The 27,472-nt window shown below is 45.6% G+C and overlaps 1 protein-coding gene across 1 annotated transcript in view; it reads right to left on the minus strand.

The window, feature by feature from the left end:
* CHD9 (chromodomain helicase DNA binding protein 9) overlaps positions 1 to 27,472 on the minus strand; it is a 246,922-nt gene that overhangs the window by 130,313 nt on the left and 89,137 nt on the right. Inside the window, 3 exon segments of the mRNA XM_068259704.1 lie at positions 2,062 to 2,208; positions 4,498 to 4,606; positions 20,450 to 20,787. Coding sequence (XP_068115805.1) covers positions 2,062 to 2,208; positions 4,498 to 4,606; positions 20,450 to 20,787 — 594 coding nt within the window.

Consider the following 27,472-nt stretch of genomic DNA (forward strand, 5'->3'; position numbering starts at 1 on the left):
GATTGACTAGAGGCCCACACTAGGCCTGAAAGATAAATCGAATTTAAACCGAAATCGTGATCACCAAGATCACAATTTTGGAATTGTCAAAGCGGCAATTAACGCATTTCCACATGGGGGAAGTTTGAAGTAGTGGCTACAAACTTCCTCAAAGTCCTGGTGCGTGCGGCCCACAGCGTTGGACATACCTTCCACACGAGTCGAAACGCTGTCTGTCCTCTATCGCAGTCTGCCGACTCTTGTGCTTGACAAAACTCCGGGTTCCTGTATGTCACATGACATACAGGAAGTATTCCATGCATTATAGCCTGCAGGAGGCGAAGTGGATAGACGAGCATTGCTGGACTCGTGCTTGAAGCTATGTCCAGAACTGATGCAGCTTGGGGGACAGAGGAGGCACAGAGAGTCACAGAGTGGGCACAGAGACGGAGCAGACACAGAGAGAGACACAGGAGACTGAGAGAGACAGAGAGAAACAGAGCGGGCACAGAGACACAAAGAGGGAACAATCAGGCAAAGAGGGGGACAAAGCTTGATTTGAAGGAAATTGTGAAACAATTTGATGAAACAGTCTGATCGAAGGTCAACTGAGCAGGAAAATCAAGTAATGTATGGGCACCTTCATGGAACTATCTATTGTCCTTGAATGGATTGATCAGATGTCAGGACCTGCTATAATGCCTGCCCAGCAGTCACAGCTGTGACAATGCAGCAGTCTGAGTCAAAAGTCTGGCTCACAAGTTGGGAACTATTTGTATGTTACAACCTGTACTTACACACTGCCAGAAGTGCTCATTACGCCCCTCTAGGGAAATCCTGTAAGCCTGATTACTGCAAACAGTGATAGAATTACGAGATTGTAGCTACTGGTTTAAAATGTTAACGGAGTAAAATGACAGCATACAAACAATTATCACTTTTCCATACTTTGCATAAAACAGGAGGGCAGTGGCGGCTGCTACATGCAGAATTTACTAGTCAGGTTTAGGTGTACAACCCTACACCATGCTGGCTGGCAGCAGTGTTCTACAACAAATGAGGGATTTTATTTTTTATTTGCTTTGAGCCTGATCTAACAAATAGAGGTGTGGGATCAGCAGGTAGGTAGCTATACACTAGTTGTTTTTTTCTGTCAATATACATCCAATTCGATCATTTGATCAAATCCGCTAAAAATAGATGCTGCAAATGATTCCCAATTGACCGATTTTTGGTAGATGAAAGATTTTGCTCAACCTGTGGCAGGTTGGAAGCACGCCATTAGCAGCGTTTGTTTTGTGAACAGCAATGTACGCAGTGAAGCTTACACTCGCCTGTCCACCAGTGTGTCTCCTCATGTGTTTTCTCTCCATGCCGGACACTCACTTCGGTCTCTTCTCTCCTGGGGTGCCTATTTCATGTCACGAACGCTAAGGAACAAACAGTAGAGGCCTCTAGTGGTCACGCAAGGTATGTGCCACGGTGCCCCTAGTATTTGACACTTCTAGCATTTGTCACGGGACCCAGGGTACCTGGGAGAGAAGACACAGCTAGGAAAGCCCGGCAGTGTAGAGAAGACAGTGAAATCTATTTAAAATCTCTGTACAGTGTGTGGAAAGTTTGATCAGATAGATCCCTCACTGATTAGATTACGATCTGAGAAGGATCTATCTGTTGGCTACATTAACCAATGTATGACCAGCTTTAGAGATATGAGGACCTCCATCATAAGATTGTACCTTGAAAAGTATTGCAGTATTGGTAATCAGGTTTATCACATGACCTGTGTAAAGCCCCCTCGATGCCAATGCAATTCCAGGCGTGATCGATCGAATTCGATTGGATCTAATTCGATTAGATCGATTAAATCAGACATGTCCGATCGGGATTCATTCGTCGTGTGATAGATTTTGGCTAGTTTTCAATGCAAATCCATTACACGATCGATCGATTCCCGATCGGATATTTCCGATTTAATTGATCTAATCGAATTAGATCCAACCGAATTCGATCGATCGCGCCTAGAATTGGATGGTGTAGAGGGGGCTTAAAGCACAACATTCTGCTATCATGAAGACGTACCACAAACAGCTGCAAGGGCTGCTCTGCAGGCAGGGAGGTTGCACTCTTTTTGGGTTTAACATTGGCTTTTGGTTCATCCTCTGAATGCTTTCCTTCCGCTTCTTCTACATATTTTTTCCTCTTTACCTGCCGGTTCGACCTTCTCTTCTATAAAAGCAAAACAGGTAAACAGAAAAATGTAACTGCTTCAAAAATGATTTGTGTTACACTAGCCGCACTGCTTTTCTTACAGCCCCAAATTTGGATTGCTTTCAGGCAAGTACAGTACATATGGCATTAAAACATCATAGTTTTAAGGCACCGCTCAGGCCGGAAGGCACCGCTCAGGCTCCGCTGGGCCGATTTGCATAATTTTTTTTTTGCTGCACGCAGCTAGCACTTTGCTAGCTGCATGTGCAATCCGATCGCCGCTGCTACCCGCCGATCCGCCGCCATCTGTCGCGCCGCAGCCGCCCCCCTCCCCAGACCCCGTGCGCTCAGTGCCAGGCAGCGCTGTGGGGTGGATTGGAGTCCCCTTTGGCGACGTTGATGGCGACGGGGGAAGCCCTCCAGGAGATCCCTTTCTTTGAATGGAATCTCCTGATCTCCGATCGCCGCACTGCAACTTCCTTTTTGCGGCAACGTACCAAATAAGAGTCAGGTAAACTGGGGAATGATCATTTATAAACAAGAAAAGTAATAGAGATTTTAACTTTTGGACTGCCTGATAAGCATCCTTATTACTTGTTTACCAGATAAAAATAAAGAATTGATTTTTTGTTTTATGCCCGACAGTTACACTTTAAGGGCTGGTTCAGACGGACGCTTGCGGAGCGTTTACCGCAAGCGTTCGGAACGTCGCTGTGAGCGTTTACACCGAGCTTTTGCGCGCTTTTACCCGAACGCGGCGTTCGGGTCCCGATTTTCGCGAGCGTTCGAGCTGCCCCTGGAAGCTTCCAGGGAGTGGCCAACCTCGACGGCTAATGTTCCCCTAGGAAAAAAAAAAAACCGCGACCGCATCGGAACGCGACCGAAGGCTACTGAAAGCCTGACCGCGCAACCGCCGCAACGCCCCCAGACGCGACGCTACACAGACGTCCGTCTGAACCAGCCCTAAGTTCTCCTGGCAGAATACAACTTCTTAGAAGAAGGGGGGGGGGGGGAGGGGAAGACAATCAGGCTACCTATATTGGAAGGGGGTTGGGGGGGGGGGGGTTCAGGCTACCTATACTGAGGGAGGAATCAGGCTACCTATTACTGAGGGAGAAATCAAGCTACCTATAATGAGGGAGGAATCAAGCTACCTATACTGAGGGAGGAATCAGGCTACCTATACTGAGGGAGGAATCAGGCTACCTATACCGAGAGGAATCAGGCTACCTATACCGAGAGGAATCAGGCTACCTATACCGAGAGGAATCAGGCTACCTATACCGAGAGGAATCAGGCTACCTATACCGAGAGGAATCAGGCTACCTAATACTGAGGGGGAATATGGTTACCTATACTGGGGTAGTAACAGGCCAACTGTATAAAACTTGGCAAACCAGAAATAGAATATTCCCAGTCCATATACAATACAATAAAAAGGACCAACTTTAGATGCTGACTTGCATTAATGGCCATTGTTGGTAAACATCTGAGATCTGTCAGGCTGCAGCAATTAGATTATTAATATTCTTGGAAAAACACTGTTTAAGAAGTGATTAAGAGGTGAAGGAAATTAAAAAATATGTTCATCATGGCTCTGGCAGCAATAGAACATGTCTAGGTCAGATAAAGTACATTAGTAGAAGCCATCAATGAGGAGTTGTAAAGACCAAAGAAAGCAAAATATAGGTTTAACAAAAACAGACAAAAATAGAAAATGATGCATGGATACTATCTGGAATGGAGGAATTCAAGGTGGAGGGAGACTGTAGTGAGTGAAGGCTTGCACAGTGTTTTCGGACCGAGATCTAGATTTCCATATTCAGTATGTTGGAACTGAATTCAGCATATGAATCTTTATAGGAGTTAAAATGTGCTTATAAGCAGAGGAAAGAATAAAAGTATCTTAGAAGGTCAATAACACTGCAGATGATTGAAACAAGGAGTGATATCACTCGTTTCTGGTAAATATATAATTAGTGCTCGACTTCCAGTACACAATGGAAGCACAACACGAACAATAAGTACACCATCATACCAATGTAAGAGAATGTGAGATAAACGGTTTCATTTAAAGGCCACTCATCCCAACGCCAGACTGGTCAACGCCATGTGCCACCCAACACAATCTATCACAAGAAATTATACAGAATACAGCCCGAAATAATGACTGCTAAGAACACATATGACTGAAACCAATCATATCCAAATCAGCCGCTCCCCTGAGCAATTCAGGCCAGGACAATGCTCTGAGTGGATCTCCCCGAGTCACACCATGTAACAAGAAAGCACCACTTATGGACTCACCTGAGGGTCTTCATCTTTCAGAATTCGTGAAGTTGCGTCAGTGTCGGAGATGTCATCAGAAGATTCAAACTTTCTTTTCGGCTTCCGGCCCAAAGTAATTATTAATTTGCTGTGAAGAGCAGAGAAGACAAATTATGAATGATCACCTCAAAAAAAAAATAACCATTCTTATGTTCAACCATCATGAAAGCCCTATCTGTTAGGACAGCTCTGATAAATTCATGTACTGGACCATACGGATTAAAGCACAAACACATAAGAAAAATCCACTAAGGCCTCTTTTCCATGAGTGGCTCAACTGCTTGTTTGTCAGGCAATTCAGCCTTCTGGCTCCCGGCCACAAGCCCGTTCGGCTGTAAGTACATGTATCTGAATGGCAGCGATCGGTAGCACATGTGTAACATTGGACAAGCGGTGGCATTACCCGGCACGTCTCAGATGCAACTCCATGTTGGGCTGCCTGTCCACCACCCATAAAGAGCACTAGCATGCCCTGAGGAAGCGCCATGTGACGTGAAACGCACAGGTGGGAGGAGCCATCTGCGGTAGTGCATGAATGCACGCGTCCCGTTTGCCCTAGCCCGCTTGCTGAACTGGCTGATGGCAGCGCGTCTAAGCGCAGCTCTCCATATCCACCACTGACAGTGACCGCTCACTGCAACCGCCTTATGTGCTGAGAGTGAAACTAATCTCACAGAGGTACTGACGTATTGCTGTAGTACAGGCGGGGGTGAGTAGTAATGCTATACTGTGGATGACTGGCCGAGGGAGACGCCAGAGAGTGGTGGAGATTCGCAAGTATAAACACAACACTACCTATTGATAAGCTGGAATATAAAAAGATCTATATTGACATACTCAAATGAGGAAGTGACGTTTAATGATGTTATTCTAAAGAAGATATAGCCGGCCAACAGTGTTTGTTGCAGCACTAAATACAATCTTTGGGACTTATCCCTAATAGAGGGAAGCATGGTGAGCGAATGCAAGCGAGGGTAACAGGGCTTGGCATGCATTGAGCGCGTGAGTCAATTAAATCGACCGGTCTCCATGCACACAAGTCTGGGCTTTGAATAAGAGGGAAGTGGGAAGGCTCCTGGTTTTTACATTTCTGCGCAGATATGATGTTAGTGTTTTGTCTGTGTACTGGCTCCGTGTGAGGAGCTCCAATGTGTCCATGGTGCTGTGCAATAAAGTTATGTGATTTTGGACTATTTTGAATAGGTGTAATTTGCCATTTTTTTCTGCTCCAATTTCATATGTTTACACGGCTGCACCGACCCAATAAGCCCATATAGCAATCAATTGTATGTCTGATTGCACAGCAGAGCCTGCAGACCCTATATAAAATGTAATCATAGAGCACTAGCAAGTACCTGGAAAGTGGTTGGGAGCAGCTGACAGGCAGCGAATTAACTGCCTTCAGCTGTCCATGGAAAAGAGACCTAAATTTCAGCATACAACAGGTTCACAGTCCTGTATGTCTGACAGAACAAGAAGTGAACAAAAACAGATGGGAAGAAAGATGGCCATAGTTTTCTATGAGCAAGTTCACAGTATGTTTTTGTCATGCCTTTTTTAGGAGTCGGTTTTTGACTGACAAAACCAACAGGTAAGGTTTTTGAGACAGCCGATCCACTGCCATTCACCTGATGAAAGACACATGTCTGCTCCAAAGAAGCAGCATACCTTGCAGAAGGTCACAGCACATGTACAATGTAGTCATAGAATACAGTATCATTTGTATTTCTGTAGTTCTGACTGTCTCCAAAAAGGAAGCCCAGGCAAGATGCCATAATGTGTACATCTGTAACCCTACCCTGCTTTAAATAAAAGTGACAGCAAAAGTTTGCCAAGCCCAACAAACTTTCCCTTTGCTCACCACATTTCCTGGGTGATGAGGATGTGAGCTGCAGTGAACACAGGAGAGCTGCAGCTACTTACAGCAGAGACCATGATCTTATACTCTTTCATCCTGTAACCTATGTCAGCAAACTCACACAGGTGGCTCAAGAGTCCCATCTCCCCAGGCAACCTCAAAGGACACCTGAAGTGAGAGGGATATGGAGGCTGCCATTTGTATTTCCTTTAAGCTATACTAGTTGCCTGGCTAAGCTGCTGATCATCTGCCTCTAATCTCTTTAACCATACACCCTGGACAAGCATGCAGCAGAAAAGGCATTTCTGACACTCTCAGATCTGACAAGATTAGCTGCATGCTTATTTCTAGTGTGATTCAGACACCACTGCAGCCAAATAGATCAGCATGGCTGCCAGGCAACTGGTGTTGTTTAACAGGAAGTACTTATGGCAGCCTTCATGTGCTTCTCACTTCAGTCGTCCTTTGCAGTTCCCTTGTCAATTTAGAGGATTAGAAGCATACTGAATGTAATCACTTTATACTGTTTAAATTACACTTTACACAAAGGTTTGCAGTATTCCCATTTGCTTATTGGGGATGTGTAAAAGAAAAGCGTACATAAAATAAATAAATAAAACTTGCACACCATTCTTCTCTTGCATATTTTTTCCTGCTTAGCATGCATCCCTAGAGGTCTTCCGCTGCCAAGCCCAAGGACCTGGAAATATCACAAAACCCCCACTTCATACAGAACTGGGTCCTAGGAAACCCCATGCCTTGCTCAGGAAGAGTGTAAAATATTGTTCCCATGCTAGCCAAGTTCTCCTGAAGTTCTCTTACTTCTTCTTAGGGCTTCTTAGGGAACTTTGAAAAGCGCTTGGCTAATGTTTTTCCATGGGCTGGATCACCCCAGGGTGATGTGATTTTTATAGAAATGCAAAAGCGGGTTCTGCAGGATTTCTGAGGCGATTTAGCCTCAATGTTAACCACTTAAGGACTGCAGTCATAAAACCCCTTAACCTCCTTGCCGGTCTAAAAAATCCGGCAAGGAGGCAGCGGCGCACATTTTTTTAATTTTTTTTTTTTTTAAATCATGTAGCGAGCCAAGGGCTCGCTACATGATAGCCGCTAAGCGGCGGCATCCCCCCACCCACTCCGATCGCCTTCGGCGATCAGAGTATGCAGGGAATCCCGTTGAGAACGGGATTTCCTGCAGGGCTTCCCCGGTCGCCATGGCGACGGGGCGGGATGACGTCACCGACGTCATGGACGTCGGGACGTCATAGGGAATCCCGATCCGCCCCTCAACGCTGCCTGGCACTGATTGGCCAGGCAGCGCAGGGCTCTGGGGCGGGGGGGAGCGACTCGGCGCGGCGGATTGCGGCGGATCGGCGGCGAGCGGCGGCGATCGGAAGTTACAAGCAGCTAGCAAAGTGCTAGCTGCTTGTAACAAAAAAAAAATTATGCAAATCGGCCCAGCGGGGCCTGAGATATCCTCCTGCGCAGGTTACCCCGAGCTGAGCTCGGGATAACCGGCAAGGAGGTTAAGGACCAGAGCCTTTTTTTCCATTCAGACCACTGCAAAGGTGCTCACTGAACTTTGGGCCCCTTAGCGCAGTTAGGCTGCAAAAAAGTGCCACACATGTGGTATTGCCGTACTCAGGAGAAGTAGTATAATGTGTTTTGTGGTGTATTTTTACACATACCCATGCTGGGTGGGAGAAATATCTCTGTAAATGACAATTGTTTGATTTTTGTGTACACACAATTGTCCATTTACAGAGATATTTCTCCCACTCAGCATGGGTATGTGTAAAAATACACCCCAAAACACATTATACTACTTCTCCTGAGTACGGCGATACCACATGTGACACTTTTTTGCACCCTAACTGCGCTAAGGGGCCCAAAGTCCAATGAGTACCTTTAGGATTTCACAGGTCATTTTGCGACATTTGGTTTCAAGACTACTCCTCACGGTTTAGGGCCCCTAAAATGCCAGGGCAGTATAGGAACCCCACAAATGACCCCATTTTAGAAAGAAGACACCCCAAGGTATTCCGTTAGGAGTATGGTGAGTTCAAATAAGATTTTATTTTTTGTCACAAGTAAGCGGAAATTGATTTTAATAGTTTTTTTTCACAAAGTGTCATTTTGCGATAACTTGTGACAAAAAATAAAATCTTCTATGAACTCACCATACTCCTAACGGAATACCTTGGGGTGCCTTCTTTCCAAAATGCAGTCATTTGTGGGGTTCCTATACTGCCCTGGCATTTTAGGGGCCCTAAACCGTGAGGAGTCGTCTTGAACCCAAATGTCTCAAAATGACCTGTGAAATCCTGAAGGTACTCATTGGACTTTGGGCCCCTTAGCGCAGTTAGGCTGCAAAAAAGTGCCACACATGTAGTACTGCCGTGCTCAGAAGAAGTAGTATAATGTGTTTTGTGGTGTATTTTTACATATACCCATGCTGGGTGGGAGAAATGTTTTGTTGTTTTCTAGACTACTCCTCACGGTTTAGGGCCCCTAAAATTCCAGGGCAGTATAGGAACGCCACAAGTGACCCCATTTTAGAAAGAAGACACCCCAAGGTATTCCGTTAGGTGTATGGTGAGTTCATAGAAGATCTTATTTTCGTCACAAGTTAGTTAAAAATGAAACTTTGTGAAAAAACAATAAAAATCAATTTCCGCTAACTTTTGACAAAAAATAAAATCTTCTATGAACGCTTCATACACCTAACAGAATACCTTGGGGTGTCTTTTCTAAAAAGGGGTCCCTTGTGGAGTTCCTATACTGCCCTGGCATTTTACGGGCCCAAAACCGTGAGTAGTCTGGAAACCAAATGTCTCAAAATGACTGTTCAGGGGTATAAGCATCTGAAAATTTTGATGGCAGGTGGTCTATGAGGGGGCGAATTTTGTGGAACCGGTCATAAGCAGGGTGGCCTCTTACATGACAGGTAGTATTGGGCCTAATCTGATGGATAGGAGTGCTAGGGGGGGCGACAGGAGGTGATTGATGGGCGTCTCAGGGGGTGGTTAGAGGGGAAAATTGATGCAGTCAATGCACTGGGGAGGTGATCGGAAGGGGTCTGAGGGGGATCTAAGGGTTTGGCCGAGTGATCAGGAGCCCACACGGGGCAAATTAGGGCGTGATTTGATGGGTAGGTGTGCTAGGGGGTGACAGGTGGTGATCTGACGGCGGGTCTGCAGGCGATCTGATGGTGTGGGTGGGTGATCAGATTGCCCGCAAGGGGCAGGTTAGGGGCTGATTGATGGTGGCAGTGACAGGGGGTGATTGATGGGTGGCAGTGACAGGGCGTGATTGATGGGTGATTGACAGGTGATCAGTGGGACAGGGAAGAACACATGTAAATAATGCACTGGCGAATTGATAAGGGGGGATCTGAGGGCAATCTGAGCGTGTGGCCGGGTGATTGGGTGCCCGTAAGGGGCAGATTAGGGTCTAATCTGATGGGTAACAGTGACAGGTGGTGATTGATGGGTAATTAGTGGGTGTTTAGAGGAGAGAACAGATGTAAACAGTGCACTTGGGAGGTGATCTGGCGTCGGGTCTGCAGGCAATCTAATGGTGTGGGTGGGTGATCAGATTGCCCGCAAAGGGCAGGTTAGGGGCTGATTGATGGGTGGCAGTGACAGGGGGTGATTGACAGGTGATCAGGGGGGATAGATGCATACAGTACACAGGGTGGGGGGTGATCAGGAGTCCCCAGGGGGCAGTTTAGGGACTAAAAAAAAAATAGCATTGACAGATAGTGACAGGGAGTGATTGATGGGCGATTAGAAGGGTGATTGGGTGCAAACAGTGGTCTGGGGGGTGGGCAGGGGGGGGGGGTCTGAGGGGTGCTGTGGGCGATCAGGGGGGGGCAGGATCAGTGTGTTTGGGTGCAGACTAGGGTGGCTGCCTGTATAATACGCTTTGTATACAATACAAAGCGTATCATACGCTTTGTATGCGGCAGATCGGGGGTTAACATCCCGCCCTCGTTTCCGTAAGGCCGGCGAGATGTTGTTGCGGGTGGGCGGAGCCTAATGCCGGCGGATGCGCGCGCATCAAAGCGCGTGATCCCTGGCCCGGAAGAGTCCCAGGACCCAACACCAATGTGCGTTACGTGGTCCTGGGGCTGCCACTTTGCCGCCGCCAATGTGCAGTGGGCGGTCAGCAAGTGGTTAAAGGGAAGGTCCAAGCAAAATAAAAAAATGAGTTTCACTTACCTGGGGCTTCTACCAGCCCCATGCTGCCATCCTGTGCCCTCGTAGTCACTCACTGCTGCTCCAGTCCCCCGCTGGCAGCTTGCCGACCTCAGAGGTCAGTGAGCCGCATTGCGTACATTTTTATGGATTCCCGCTGGTGCAGGAACATTGACACTTACATTTTTACGCGTTACTGGTTCAATGCGTACAATTTTACGCGTTGCACTACTAACGCGTAAAAATCATGTATGTGTTAATGTTCCAGCACTAGTGGGAATGCGTAAAAATGTAGGCAATGCGGCTCGCTGACCTCTGAGGTCGGCAAGCTGCCAGCGGGGGACTGGAGCAGCAGTGAGTGACTATGAGGGCACAGGATGGCTGCATGGGGCTGGTAGAAGCCCCAGGTAAGTGAAACTCATTTTTTTATTTTGCTTGGACCTTCCCTTTAACCACTTGCCGACCGCACGCTTATACCGTGCGTCGGCAAAGTGGCAGCTGCAGGACCAGCGACGCAGTATTGCGTCGCCAGCTGCAGCCTAATTAATCAGGAAGCAGCCGCTCGTACGAGCGGCTGCTTCCTGTCAATTCACGGCGGGGGGCTCCGTGAATAGCCTGCGGGCCGCCGATGGCGGCTCGCAGGCTAGGGCCGCCGATGGCGGCTCGCAGGCTAAATGTAAACACAAGCGGAAATAATCCGCTTTGTTTACATTTGTACGGCGCTGCTGCGCAGCAGCGCCGTAAGGCAGATCGGCGATCCCCGGCCAATCAGCGGCCGGGGATCGCCGCCATGTGACAGGGGACGTCCTGTCACTGGCTGCACAGGACGGATAGCGTCCTGTGCAGCCCAGATCTCCCGGGGGTGGCAGGTAGGAGAGGGAGGGGGAGGATTTCGCCGCGGAGGGGGGCTTTGAGGTGCCCCCCCCCCCGCAAAATGCCAGCCAGGAGGAGCGATCAGACCCCCCCTGCACATCATCCCCCTAGTGGGGAAAAAAGGGGGGCGATCTGATCGCTCTGAGTGCCCTTTGATCTGTGCTGGGGGCTGCAGAGCCCACCCAGCACAGATCACCTAAAACAGCGCTGGTCCTTAAGGGGGGGTAAAGGGTGGGTCCTCAAGTGGTTAAGTATAGAAAAAGTAGAAAATCACAGTAAAAAAATGCTATAACCGAGTGATTTTCCCAGGGTCGGTACAAAAATCATTAGACTCCAACTCCACATTTTGTGAAACCACCGACTCAAACTCAGATTCCAGGTACCCAAAATGGCTCAGACTCCGACTCCTCAACTCCAACTCCTTAGTCGAATACTGTGGATTTGAAACAAAAATCACCCAACTCCAGACTCCTTAGTTTATGAAACCACCGACTTAGACTCCAAACGCCAAATCCAGGTACCCAAAATTGCTCCGACTCAAACTCCACAGCCCTGGATTTTCCAGGCTTTTTTTAAAATTTTTTTTTTTAGAAAACGCTGTTCTCATCCAGCTCAAACTGTACAAAAAAAAAAAAAAAAAATGACTACACCAAAATGCTCCACAAATCGCTAGGCATACCTAGAAAATCGCTAGGCACATGCCTGAAATCGCTTAAAAAAAAACGTTTAAAAACCACTTAGTGTTTGCGATTACGCTAGCGCTTTTAGGTGTGCACCAGCCCTCTCTGAAAAGAACAAGCACCAACTAATGGCTACTGACCTACCGAACATACAGGTAAAACTGTACCGTTCAGAAATGTAAATGTACAGGACTTTTTATAACACTGACTTGGAATACCTAAGAGCAAGGGAAGCACATGCAGACACCTGGCAAAAGGAGTTTCCAGATTCTCTTTGGGAGGAAATGTACTAAGTGCATTCTTGATAAAAAAAAAAAACGTTTGGAGTAGATTTAGCATACGTTTAAAGCTTATGTTTAAAGTCATGTTGTAAATCCCCAAGATGCTTTTGCGCAATATTCCTTTTAGGTAGCCATGTTACAGGGCATTGAAATGAACGCTCCTCTACGCTTTTCTCTTTCTCTGCTCCCACATAACACTACGGGAACTGGTCCCATCAACAGGCTCTTGTTTTACACACTGCAAATTCCAGAAGTTCCAGCAAAGTAACACTAGAACTTCCAGCTGGAGATCTCTAGTCTTCTGAAGACAGTGGTTCAGCTATTCACTGGAACGGAACATGGCAATTATAGGGGTCTCGGCTAGCATCGTGGTGGGAGAGTTGGGGTAGGGGTTTTGACGTATCATCATTTCCAGGCTTTAAAATACATGAAAAGTGGTACCAAAAAGCTTGACAAAAACTGGATGACTACATATAAGCTCTGTGACTTTTCAGCTGTTAAAATGCTCACCAGACCTGAGAGGAATATGGAGGCTGCTATCCTGCTTATACTTCTAGTATAAGTAGTGTCAGAATCAGGACTGTGGAGTTGGTGCAATTTTGGGTACCAGGAGTCCGAGTCGATGGTTTCATAAACTAAACAGTCGGATGATTTTTGTACCAAATCCACAGCCCTGGTAAGTATTAGGGCTAGTTCACACTTGCCTTAAAAACGTATCCGTAGCTACGTTTTTTTGTCCCGGACAAAAAAACTGAGCCACGGATACCAATGTTAAAAATAGAGGCTGTACACATTCCAAAAAAACAAAACACAAAAAAAAAAAAAAATGGTCCGCGGGCGATCCGTGGCAGACGTACTCAAAAACTGAACGCACAGTCCGGACTTGCTGCATTTTCCCCGGACCCGGATACACAGAGGATAATGAAAGCCTATGACAAAACGGACCTCCCTCTTCACAAAGAAAATTGCACACAAAACGTATGCCAACACGGATGGCCAGAACTTCCTTCTCCTTCCCTCAACGTCATCTCTGACAGCTTCCTGTCGACAAGCTGGGAGAGACGAGAGCAGCCATCATGGCCACCAGGAGGTTTATAAAGGTGGAGGACCTCATAATGGCCGTCCAGGAGTTCCCAGAGCTCTACGACAAGAGCCATGAGAAGCACAGCGACCTTCCGTTTTCTCAGGTCTTGATAGAGGACAGAAAATTGCCCCTTTTGCTGCCTCTCTTGCAGGAGAGGATGCACCCACCATCTCCGCACTCCTGACCGCATGAGGGTCCCACTGTAGTACAGGAAGACCTCCATCCAAGGCAGTTTCATCCAGTACAGAAAGACAATGGGGTCCATGGTGCTGCCTGGTGTAGTACTTTCTTGCCTCCTGTACTCTCAAGAGCGCTTCAAACACATGGTACAGACAATAGACTATAACCAAACCACTCCCTATACAGCAAAACCACTCCCAATCACTTGCCATTGGTACAGGCACTCACAAAAACCTTCCCAGGACATTCTATATGCCTTTAAATGGTCATAGCTGTTTTTTCTAAAGATAGCCCCTCCCACTGGCTTCCTAGTGGTGAAGAGGTGGTAAACAGGTAAATATTAGCAGCATAGGCCCTCCCACTTCCTTCCTATTGGTCAATAACAATTGCATTGGGCCAGGTATGTTTTGTGCACGTTTTTTGGTTGAAAACGGAATGGAAACGGATTGTACTTTTTTCTACAAACGGATCCGTTTGCGTTCCGGTTTTTGTTTACACGGAGCCCGGACTGCGATCTGCAACCGTATATAGTGTGGCCCAACCCTAGGGAGTTGGAGTCGGAGCAAATTTGGGTACCTGGAGTCGGAGGCTTCATAAACTGAGGAGTCTGAGTCAGATGATTTTTGTACCGACTCCACAGCCCTGGATCACAACTAATGTCAGATTTCTACTAACAGCAACATAGGAGAAAAGTAATTTATGGCTCATTTTACTCAGGAAGAAACTTACTTCTTACTTATTTGTATGCGTTTTAAATTTTAAGATTTTCGCGACAGTTCCTCTTTAAAGCCCAATCTACACGATACGATTCTTAGTACGATTCGATTACGAGTCTATTTACGATCCGATTAAATCCGACATGTCCGATCGGGATTCGATCCGACTCAATTCGATTTGCCATTGCAAAACAATGGCAAATCGAATTGAATCGAATCCCGATCGGACATGTCGGATTTAATCGGATAGTAAATAGAATCGTAATCGAATCGTACTAAGAATTGTATCGTGTAGATTGGGCTTAACCGCGGGAGAGCCAAGTTTGCAGATCACTGGCCTAGCTCATATCAAAAAGGTATGCGAGCAAATGATCACCAGAAAGTGGAATTTCATCATAAGAACATCCTGCTTTTTTTAAAATTAAAAATAAATGATTATTATTACGAATGAATCTATGAAGAGATGACCGGGTGCACATTTCCCAGGAAGAATATAACAAGATGAAGCAGGCTAAAGCTTATGGACGTTACCTTTGTGTTTAGAATCCCTAATAATATGACAAGTGGTGTGCTGGGAAGAGCACAGTAGTGACGCTGGCTATAGAAAATATGATGGGAAGAGAAGCTGGGAGCCTGAGCAGAGGATGCCTGTTAGACGAGCCAATAGCCACAAGCTGCTTTACACTGCAACAATGTAATGGGATACTGTAGCTGCGGCCGTATTAGACTACTGCCACTCCTATATTCCTGATAACAGCACCCTGCGGCGCAGTGCCAGCCGGGGAAAGGAAAGGTTAACGCAAATGTTACAGACTAGCTTGTGAGAAAAGCCAGGAGACTAAGAGAATAATCACAGGCTGCCATGCCGGGAACCCAGGGAAATCACCCAGCGAAGGCTGTCTATAAAACACCTACCTCACACAATGCAGATTCGATAATTACTAGCTAGACTGTAAATCCGAATAGGCTGCCCAAACACAAATGGCTTTGCAGTGGCTGCTTGTTTGTAATGAAAGCAGAGAGGCAGGCTTTGTTGTGTAGTCACAGCAATTAGTTTACATCAATGCAGCAACTCTGACACTGCGGGCACCTGAACCGCTCACTCCCTTTCTTCAAGGCATTATCAATCTTCTAGCTGCATTGCCGAGTGCTGAGAGGAGGCCAGGCGGCAGCTCATCTAAATACAGCATTTTCTCTGGAAGAGGGAGGTTCTGCTTCCAGATTGATTTATTGAGAGTGGTTTACAAGTCACGTTTTTTATTTACATGGTTTCTTCTGGGAAATCTGGCATTGCTCCATCAGTCATGCCTCAGATCCCCATAGAGCTCTCTGCACTGGAGCTAAAACATGTGACATGCTTGTGGCTGTGACATAACCTGCATGTACCGGCTATTACTCTACATCCTTTCTGTCATCTGCTGTTGCTGTAATTTTATCATTTATTGCTGGTTACAAGGTTTTCCTTTTCCCTTCCTCCGATATACACTATAATTTACACTCCCCCCCCCCCCCCAATTGTCTCCAACTCCGTTTAGGTAGCAGATGTGTTCACACCTGCCTACCCCGTATAGGTAGGCAGGCTAGCCGCCTGTGTTAGGTAGCCCCCTTCCTCACTATAGGTAACCAGATGTGCCCCCAGTATTAGACATGCTCCCATCCCCTGGTATAGGTAACCAGATATCTCCTCCCCCCAGCCCAGACATGAGAGGCAAGCATCAATACAGAACTCTGTAATGGCCAGGTGATAAAAAGATGTAATTGGTTGCATTTGTTCATTTCCCCAATCCATAAGAATGGACAGGTGAACCAGAATGGCCATTCCTCTCCATACAGCAGAACAGAGAGCAAATCTGGAAGGCACAGATAGGGGCACTTCTTGGCCAATTGTCACAACAAAAGTGTGGCTTCTGTATAAAGCTAAACTAAATTTAACAGTTCACATATCTGCAATGATTAGTAAAAGTCTACTTAAAGGGAACCTGACATGAGAGATTTTTGGAGGCTGTCTTTTTTTTTTTTTTTTTTTTAACAATGCCAGTTGTCTGGCATCTTGCTGAATCTCTTCGGCTGCAGTAGTGTCTGAATCACACCCCTGAAACAAGCATGCAGCTAACCTTGTCACATTTGTGTCAGAAACATCTGATCTACATGCTTGTTCAGGGTCCTTACAAGGAAATAAATTTGACAGCCTTCATATCTCTCTCGCTTCAGGTTCCCCTTAATCAGTAATGCAAACCTGTGTTTACAACCACAGAGCCAATGGTGTAATCCATGGGTGTCAAATTCAAACACAAAGCGGGTAGAAATAGCACAGTGGTACTAAGTCAAGGTTAACTTCAATGTCTTGGTGTCTAATGGTACCCCTCCCCTATATAGCTCCCTGGTGTCTAGTGACCCCCTTCTTACCTCCCCTGTACAGTTCCCTGGTGTCTAGTGGTTCCTCACTCCACTATACAGTTTCCTGGTGTTTAATGGTCCTCCCTCCCCTGTACAGTTCCCTGGTGTCTAGTGATCCCTCTTCCACCCCTAAAAAGTCCCCTGGTGTCTAGTGAAACCCCCCCCCCCCCCCCCCCCACACACACACACACACAGAGACACACACACACACACACATTTCCTTCATGTCTAGTGTTTTTGATAATTCTGCAGGCCAGATTTGGCCTGTGGGCCAGAGTTCGACATGTATGGTGTAATGAAAGACGTATATACAGTATAGGTCCTTAAACGTGCAGCCTCATTCCTGCGTCACTATGCTGGACAGGTTCTTACCAAGTGCAGGCCTGCATGTAGACTTGTTGTCTAGGCTCTGTGGTGCCTAAGAGTAGATCACTGATGTGTACAAGTGATAATGCCAGGCAGGATCTTAAATTCTGTCTGTGATTAAGGCTTCTTGCACACCAAGACGTTGCATTAGGTGGCACGTTAAGGTCGCATAACGTGCACCTAACACAACGTATGGTGCTGCAAGAGCCGACGGTAGAGTGAGCCGCGTTAGGCGGCTCGAGTCCTATAATGTCTCCCAGAGTGGCGCTGATTGGCCAGCGGGACCACGTGATGCGGAGCGAGACACTCCGCATCACGTGGTCCCGCCGGCCAATCAGCGCCCGCCAGTGCAGTGAATATTAAGTAGCCATGTGCGCGGCTACTGTAGCTGGCTCTCCCCGCCTCCTCTCCGCCCCCCACTGCGCATGTGCAAACAGTCTAACGCGGCTATAGCCGCTCCAACGCCGTAGCATGCTGCACTTTGCACAGAACGTGCAGCGTTACATGTAACGCAACGTGGGCTGTGTGAACAGCCCACTTGTGTTACATTGCTGTGCGTTGGGGGAGCGTTACAGGCGCACTAACGTGCGCCTGTAACGTCTTGGTGTGTAAGCAGCCTAAAGGCTGACATACACTAGACCTAGCCTTAAATTAGGTAAACAATCGTGTGCTGAGCATCATGTCTCCTCCTCCCTCCATACTAACAGGCCTCTAGGCTGTCTGCAGAGAAATCGAGTCTCGATCCCTGCGGGTGACAGCAATTGGTAGTGTGTACATAGCAGAACGGTGTGTATTCTCTGTAGGTTCTTCAGTGCAGCAAACCTCTCATGTTGCTTCCAATCACTTGTAAGGCCCTGCAGTAAAAAGTGTGGTTAACGTTGATTTTTCAACAGTTCTTACTGCCTTGCTGCCTCAACATAACTCCCCTAATAAACTTTTTTTTCCAGCAATCCTTGCTTTGTTCTGAGAGGTCCCAAGCAACAGTTGCAAACTGTGTGAAGGAACATTTACGCTGAGCTGCCATATCTGTTTCTGAAATGAATGCAGCACCTGTGCTGATGTGAATTTGAATCCGCATCCTTCTACCATGCGGCTATGTGGATTAGGATGTGTGCTGTGGAAAAGTGCAGCATGCGTTTATTTTATTTTTTTGCCTGCACGTGATTTGGATGCTGATTTCTGAAGCTGCAAATCTGCATACAAAATCATGTGAACAAAAAAGGCCACAATTCACGGCCAGTGGAAATAAGCCCTCAGCCAATAGCAGACCATTTTTAAATAATACAGTCCAGGTATGTTGGATCGCTTATGTTCACTAATTGACCTTGTAGAGCCCTACAGAACAAATATACAAGAAACCCCAGAGCAATACCTGGAAAGTCGACACCATGCATGTAGCTCCGTGCTGTGTTGCTGCATGCCAAAGCACTGACCATACAATTGTACAAGCATGGTCACATCTCTGCATTGTAAGGGACCCCCATTATCCGAACTCACTTTCTACAGAGCTTTAAAGAGCAGCTGAAGTGAAAAGAATATGAAGGATGCCATATTTATTTCCTGTCAAATAATACCAGTTGCCCGGCAGCCCTGCTGGTCTATTTGGCTGCAGTAGGGTTTAAATAATACTAGGAACATGCATGCAGCTAATCCAGTCAAATCTGACAATAATGTCAGAAACAACTGATCTGCTGCATGCTTGTTCAGGGGCTATGGCTAAAAGTATAAGAGGCAGAGGATCAGCAGGACAGCCAGGCAACTGGTATTGCTTAGGGCTGGTTCAGACGGATGTTTGCAGAGCGTTTACTGCCAGCGTTCGGGGCTTGGCGTTAAACGCTCCCATTCAAGTGAATGGGAGCGTTTGTACCAAGCTTTTACGCGAGTTTGCACAAACGCGGCGTTCGGGTCCCGATTTTCACTGGCGTTCAAGGAGCCCCTGGAAGCTACATGTTGCTTCCAGGGCCGGTTAACCGCGACGGGTAATGTCCCCCTAGGGGAAGAAAAAACGCGACCGCATCCGAACGCAATGCGAACGCTGCTGAAAGCCTGAACGCATCACGAACTCAACGCCAACGAACGCGACGCCTCCAAACGTCCGTCTGAACCAGCCCTTAGAGGGGTTCTGTGGAGTGTTGAAAAAAAACAAAAACAAAAACAAAAAAAAAAACACACGCTGACACCTTCCTGGGGTTTCCATCAGCCCCCTGTAGCTGTCATGTCCCACACCGTCCTCCTACGACCACCCATTCCCCGCTGCCAGCACCGGGCAATTATTCGTCTAACAGGATGAATAGCGCGCGCTCCCGCTCGCGTCTCCGGGAGCTTACTGCGCAGCCGCAGTCTCGTTAGCGAAATCATTACACCGGAACCGGCAGCTGGGAACGGATAATCGTAGGAGGACGGCGCGGGACATGACAGCTACAGGGGGCTGATAGAAGGTAGAGTTGAGGTAGAATTTTGCAATGTGAAAACTTGGGTAGCTGAGGTCAGACTTGCATCAGAAGTGATTGATCTGTACCTTTTAGACTAAAGTCACTTATAGTTTTTCCCCGTTTATTCCTGACAGATTTCATCACCAATCGAATCTGCCAGAAATCTATGCCCCAATATGTCAGATTCAGGTAAATCGATCAAAATTATCGATCTAATTAGATTATCTTGATCAGACGGAGGAGGGGCAGAAGCAGCAGTAGAGCAACAGAACATAGCATTGCAGCTTGATAATTTATTTAATCAATTTGATGCTGAAATCGAATATCTATTGGCAGTGTGTAAAAAGAATAAATCCCTCTCTAATTAGATTCAGATCAGAGGCAGGTCTTGTCACATTGAATGGCAATTTATATAAAATGTATGGGCACCTGAAAAGAAAGGCTACCGGAGATGGCAGCAGACAGCGATCCTACCATTTATACATGCATACACACATACAGTATAAAGTTGGGCACTTTGGTTTCCTCCCAGCATTCCAAAAGTGTACTGATTTAATTACTACCCCCAAGATTGGCTGTAAGAAAAGGTTTCTTTTAATTAAAGTGCATGCAACTGCAATCACACAGCCAGTAAATCACTATCCTCTCAGCAACAGTAACTAGGATCTGATATGACTCAGGTAGGGGTGGCAAATCCACTAAAGAACATTCTTAACTCGCCCAGATCATTTATGCTCGATCAGTTATGATATCCCCACTCAGGACCCTTAGATCACCAGACATGGCTTTGCAGGCTTACACAGCTCTTGTGAAGAGAACACAATACCAGTCTTCCAAAAAATATTCAACAAAGAATGACTCCTACCCAATCTTCTTCTCTTTCAGCTTGGAGGTCAGGCCAGCTTTGGTTTTCTTGCCTTCTTTTTCCTTAGGTTTGGACTTTGCTCTGCGACCTCTTTTCTCCTCTTTGCCCTCTGAAGAGGAGACACTTGGGAAGTTGTCAGGGCTCATGACCCGGGGAATGTTCCTTTCACCCCTCTCCTTAGCTTTGGCAATTGCTTCAGATATGATACGGTTAGCCTTCTCCTGCTTGCTTTCTGAATCAGCCCTTTTTTTAGGGCGTCTCTCAGATGTTCCCCTCACCTTGGAATTTGGCAGTTTGTGGTAGGTCCGAGAACCATCAAGCTTTTTGGTGGTGGGAGGCTGTTGGAAAAATAAAGGTAACATGTAAGCAACTTCTAATATAGGCCAGTAACCTGAAAATATACACCTCTTCTTTTTTAAAACACATCACACAAGCTGTAATATGACACAAAATGTACCCCCCCCCCCACTCCGAAAATAAAATCCACACTGGAGTACTCTGTGGTACTGGTCCAAGCCCTATCCCATAGAGCCATGTTAATCCACGCAAAATGTAAGAGCTACAGACTTGCTATACACCAGTGGCTCTGGATGCGAGTCTGGTGGCTTTCAGTGGCAAAGGTAATTTGCATATTCAGGAGTGATGCATCATGGGAAAACCTCACTTGCCCTCCTAAAGCTGAATTGTTGCAAATACCTTAAGTTTTAAGGCGGCAAAATTATGTTTACCTTTGCTAAATGATACAATCTTGATTGTACAATCTTACCACTTCTCGGTTATGCTAGGTACACACAATAAGATTTTTTTCCAATCTGATTTCCAATCGATTTTCTGTATTCTCCATAGAGGTGAAAATATTGGAAATAATCTGACTGTAAATCTGCCAGAAAATCTCATTGTGTGTACCAGGCATAATAGGAACTACCTAAAGTATCCATTCAAGTTAGATTCACTCAGTTTACCCTTCTACTACATAGATTTGAGATTATACCATTAGTGGCCACCTTAATTTACTTTAACCTCCTTGCATGCATGCAATAAGAAGTCATTTCTCACTGGCCTACATGTAAAAAAAGGCGCCTGGTAAAAAGGGTGCCAGAGATAATTGCTAGTAGAATGTCGGTAAAATTACCGATATTCTTCTACTAAATTACGATCGTAAAAGATTGCTAATCTTTACTGAATTTACTTTGACATAACCCTACTCATACAAAACCTCTACTGATGCCTAACCCTAAGACGCCCCTTTGTGATGCCTAACCTCAACCCTCCCCTTCCCCCGGTGCCTAATCTTAACCACTAAGGACCCCTCACACTCCTAAGTCCCCGCCCTTCCTAGCCCCCAATATCTTTGTTGCCATAGGCAACTATGCTAGAGCCGTGATGCCGAACAGTAAATAGCGGCTATAACGGTAAATAGCGGCTATAAACCTTGGGCGCCTCCAGGCGCCCAAATTACAGTTTATAGATGCTAATCAGGCCTTTTAACATTGTCACTGACCTTTTATCTAACCCAGGGAAGAAGGTTCTATAGTGATGCAGTTTTGCAACACTGCCTACAAAGAGTTAAAGGACAACTGAAGAGATAGGTATATGGAGGCTGCCATGTTTATTTCCTTTAAAGGGGAACTGAAGTAAGAGGTATACGGAGGTTGCCATATTTATTTTCTTTTAATCAATACCAGTTGCCTGGCAGCCCTGCTGATCCTCTGCCTCTAATACTATTAGCCATAGCCCCTGAACAAGCATGCAGCAGATCAGGTGTTTTAGACTTTAAAGTCAGATCTGACAAGACTAGCTGCATGCTTGTTTCTGGTGTTATTCAGATACTACTGCAGAGAAATAGACCAGCAGGGCTGCCAGGCAACTAGTATTGATTAAAAGGAAATAAATATGGCAGCCTCTGTGTACCTCTTACTTCAGTTCCCCTTTAAAGCAATAATAGTTGCCTGGCAGCCCTGCTGACCCTCTGCCTCTAATACTTTCAGCCATAGACCCTGAACAAGCATGCAGCAAATCAGGTGTTTCTGACATTATTGCCAGATCTGACAAGATTAGCTGCATGCGTGTTTCTGGTGTAATTCAGACACTTCTGCAGCCAAATAGACCAGCAGGGCTGCCAGGCAACTGGTATTGTTTAAAAGGAAATAAATATGGCAGCCTCCATAGTCTTCTCACTTCAGTTGTCCTTTAACCTCTCAGCAGATGGGCAGGGTGAGCTTGGTGTTCACAGTGAAGTACTGGCTGGCTGGTACACCCTCCCACCTCCTTTCAGACTACTTTATGTGAGTGATGACAGAATAACAGATAGAACAACAAGGAGGAGTCTGGGCAGTTCACATCCTTGTATTCAGGCCAGTCAAGCTGCATCTGACATTTACACAGGAAGTTGGCAGCACAAAGCCAGCAAGCCAGGTAATATAAAGTCAATAAAGCAAAAACGGCTTATCTGCAAAGTACACAACTGTGTGCATTGCAAATTACGATACATTTCAACAGAATTCATAACATAATATGAGCATGGACCAAAACATTAATAATGCTGAGAAGCATGGATATGGCATGAAGGGGAGAAGCAGAATCCCCTATAATACTGTGCCGTTCCCCACAGACTATACAGCGTTTACAGTTCTACCGGTCCATTAATTAGAGTTAGTAGGTCAGGTATGCTCACAGCCAGGGAGCAGAGGAGTTCATGCATCTGCTATGCTTTTAATTAGGCTCCTGAAGTATATGAAACAACTGGGCTTTCAAACAAACGCACACAGTCAAAGAACTCCCCTGTGGCTTCCTTCCAAGAATATTATATATTTATAAAATGTATATGCTGTAGGGAAGGGAAGACATTGTCATAAAGGGTTATATAAAGCAGTTTATGATATGGTAAAAAGAAAAATGTCTACTTCCAGGAGAGGGAAAAACTACCCTCTCCAGACACAAACCACAATATAAGGCCTCTTGCACACTGCAAGCGATTCCGATTCAGATTCCACTTTTTTAACGTTTTTTACATCCAATTCAGATTCCGATTTGCAGTGTGCAGGGAGCAAACTGCAAATTGGAATCGGATGTAAAAACTGATTAAAAAGCGGAATCTGAATTGGAATCTCTTGCAGAGTGCAAGAGGCCTAAAAGTAAAATGAACACCTCCTCTCTCTACTGCAACTGTACGTCAAGTGCAATTTTAAAGCAGACCTGAACTGAGAGCCTTCTCTCTGCTCTAAAAGATACACAACAGCCTAATAACCTTTAGAGAAAAAAAACATTTCTTTGTTATAGCTGATACTAATCTTGCAATACATCTGCAGGGTCTACATCCTGTGTTTACAAATTGGCTGCTCTCCCAAGGCACACAGCTGAGAGATCAAATTACATTGATGATTAGTGATTAGTCACAGATGAGGGGGGATTAGACAGGCTAAACTCTTTAATTACATACAGGGTGCATTTCTCTCTGTTTTCCTTCTGTCCTGTGCAAGAGTTCAGATCCACTTTAACACAGGGCTGTGGAGTCGGTACAAAAATCCACCGACTTCGACTCCTCAGTTTAGGATTCCACCAACTCCGACTCCACTAATATGCATATTACAATCTTGTTGATTGAAAGTATGTAACATGAAATTCGTATCTTAACTGCCAACGCTTAGGAATTTTAACCACTTCACCACTGAGGGGTTTTACCCCTTGAGCACCAGAGCAATTTTCACCTTTCAGCGCTCCTTCCATTCATTCATCTATAACTTTATCATTACTTATCGCAATGAAATGAAATATATCTTGTTTTTTCCGCCACCAATTAGGCTTTCATTAGGTGGGACATTATGCCAAGAATTATTTTTTTCTAAATGTGTTTTAATGGGAAAATAGGAAAAATGTGGGGAAAAAATAATTATTTTTCAGTTTTCGGCCATTATAGTCTTTAAATAATGCATGCTACTGTAATTAAAACCCATGAAATTTATTTGCCCTTTTGTCCCGGTTATCAAACCATTTAAATTATGCCCCTATCACAATGTTTGGCGCAATATTTTATTTGGAAATAAAGGTGCATTTTTTTCAGTTTTGCGTCCATCCCCAATTACAAGCCCATAGTTTATAAAGTAACAGTGTTATACCCTCTTGACATAAATATTTAAAAAAGTTCAGTCCCTAAGGTAACTATTTATGTATTTTTTTTAATTGTAAATTTTTGAATTTTTTTTTAATTACAAAAAAAAAAAAAAAATGGGGAGTGTGGGAGGTAATGAGTTAATTTTTTGTGTAAAAGTCATTTATTTGTATGTGAAAAATGTGTAGGGTGTAGTTTACTATTTGGCCACAAGATGGCCACAGTAACTTTTTGTTTTAATGCGACCTCCAAGCGTCCTTACGGAAGCTTGGAGGAAGAATAAGGAGGCTGGACACGTGAGTTTTTTTTCACAATGATCGCGCTGCCCATCGGAGAGCAGCGGATCATTGCGGGGCTTAGATCAACGAACGGGAATGGATTTTCCCGTTCATTGATCTCCGGGCGAGCGGGTGGCGGCGTGTTTACGAGCGGGAGCGCGGACAGCGTCGGGAACGCGAAAAGTACGGATTTCTCTGTCCCTGGGGGTTAAAGGATGGAAAAAGGGACGGAGAAATCCGTACAGGCGGGGGTAAAGTGGTTAAAAGACAACTGAAGTGAGAAGGATATGTAGACTGCCATATTTATTCCCTTTAGTCATAGACTAAAACTAGTCCTTGGTAAGAGTACTTGTAAAAGGTACAGACCGGAACAAACAACATCTATCTGGCCCTAGGCAATGTAACTGTGGGTACATGTAAGAGTGATGTGCAGGTACTCTGCAGGGGAATGAGGAGATTCTTCCTCTATTACACATTCTTCATGCACAATCTGAACCAGGTTTATGGGTGATAGACAACACCTCTGTGTTCAATGTGCACAACATTCTCAGTGGATTCCCTGCAGCTCTGTGGGGAGTGCATATGTAGAGTATAGTACTACTGTGTAACAAAGTAAACCTGAGACGGATGAAAAGTTTTATACATACCTGTGGCTTCCTCCAGCCCCCATCAGGCTAATCAGTCCCTCGCTGTCCTCCTCCGCCACCTGGATTTTCTGCTATGAATCCAGGTACTTGAGCCAGTCTGGAGTATTGCGCATGCACACACTCCGCCGCTGGGAGCGTACTACACCTGCGCAGCACTATTGCGCAGGTGCAGAATGTTCCTGGCTGTGGAAACAGCACGTGGCCGGACTGAGCTGACTGGCCTAATTACCGGTACTCATAGCAGAAGATCCAGGTGGTGGAGGAGGACAGCGAGGGACTAATTGGCCTGAAGGGGGCTGGAAGAAGCCCCAGGTATGTATAAAACTTTTCTTTTCATCCATCTCAGGTACCATTTAATCCGTAGTCAACAAACCAAATTTTAACATATCAAATTATTTGATTTCATGAGCCCCACGTCCACCACTGCTGCCCAGCATAGGTGCTCACTGGCACCAAAGGGCCCCCAGCCGCGCGGACTTTGAAATTAGGAGCGCTTCTCCTCGAGCAACCTGGCTCAAGTGAACTCTGCTGTCCGCCTCCATCATGATCCCCCTCAGCTTCCTCTCTACTTTTCGTGGACAATCGGTAGCACCTGTCTAGTTGGGAACGTGTCGCTGTGTAGCGTCCAGTGCCGAAAATGGCAGCGCTCATATCAGCTCTCAGGCTGCTCCTCCAGTCCCACTCTTTTCTGTTCCTGCTATCAGTGTATGTAATTGCTATGCTTGTATTACGTTAACTGTACGTGTATGCTGTAATGCTGTCTGTTTTTGCTTTTGCTTTTATTGTTTATACGCATGTACCATGCTTAACTGTATAGGACGCTCTGCTTAAAGAGAATCTGTATTGTTAAAATCGCACAAAAGTTAACATACCAGTGCATTAGGGGACATCTCCTATTACCCTCTGACACAATTTTGCCACTCCCCGCCGCATTAAAAGTGGTTAAAAACGGTTTTAAAAAGTTTGTTTGTAAACAAACAAAATGGCCACCAAAACAGGAAGTAGGTTGATGTACAGTATGTCCACACATAGAAAATACATCCATACACAAGCAGGCTGTATACAGCCTTCCTTTTGAATCTCAAGAGATCATTTGTGTGTTTCTTTCCCCCTGCAGCTATCTTCCACTGAAGTGTCAGGCTGTTTCTTCCTGCAGAGTGCAGACAGCTGTGCCTGTATGTAATTCCTCAGTATGTGAAAGCCCAGCCAGCTCAGAGGAGGATTTATCCAGCTTGTAAAAGATAATAGAGCAGAGAGAAGCTGCACTAATCTAAAGAACACACAGGCAGTGTGCAGAGAGGGGCCTGGAGGGGGGAGATGCATCACAGAACCACAACACTGAAGAACTTGGCAGCCTTCCAGACACAGGCTGACAAGTCTGACAAGAGAGAGATAAGTTGATTTATTACAGAGATGATGATAGTAGAACGTGCTGCAGTAAGCCAGAGCACATTAGAATAGATTTTGGAACTTGTAGGATGGAAGAAAACCGGATGAAATTTTTGTTACGGAGTCTCTTTAAATGTACGCACAAACTGTAATATTGTCCTATGTATGCTTGTCCCACGTCTACGTATGTACCATGCTTAACCGTGCTAATTTCTTGCTTTTCATCGACGACCATGTATGCGCCAAAACCAATTCCGGGTACAATCCACCGTTGTACTTGGAGAAATAAATTCTGATTCTGAAAGAATACATTTGCATAAATCAGCATCAACGCAGAATTATTTCCACCTCATTGACCATCTCTATTAGTGACACGGCTACACATCAGGCTTTATTTTTACAGCATAGATGTTATTTAGTATATATAAGAGATTCCTGTGTACACATCATATATACTGTACAGTCACAATCAGATGTGTATATCTGACTTTAAAAATACAGCGACTGCTTTATTGAAGCAGCACAAGTAACTATTTTGATTGGTGTATTTCATTTTTGTGGACTAAGCACAGCTATTACTGTATGTATAAATTTATGATAA

Source organism: Hyperolius riggenbachi, chromosome 11 (assembly GCF_040937935.1).
Source record: "Hyperolius riggenbachi isolate aHypRig1 chromosome 11, aHypRig1.pri, whole genome shotgun sequence".
Taxonomy (NCBI): Eukaryota; Metazoa; Chordata; class Amphibia; order Anura; family Hyperoliidae; genus Hyperolius; species Hyperolius riggenbachi.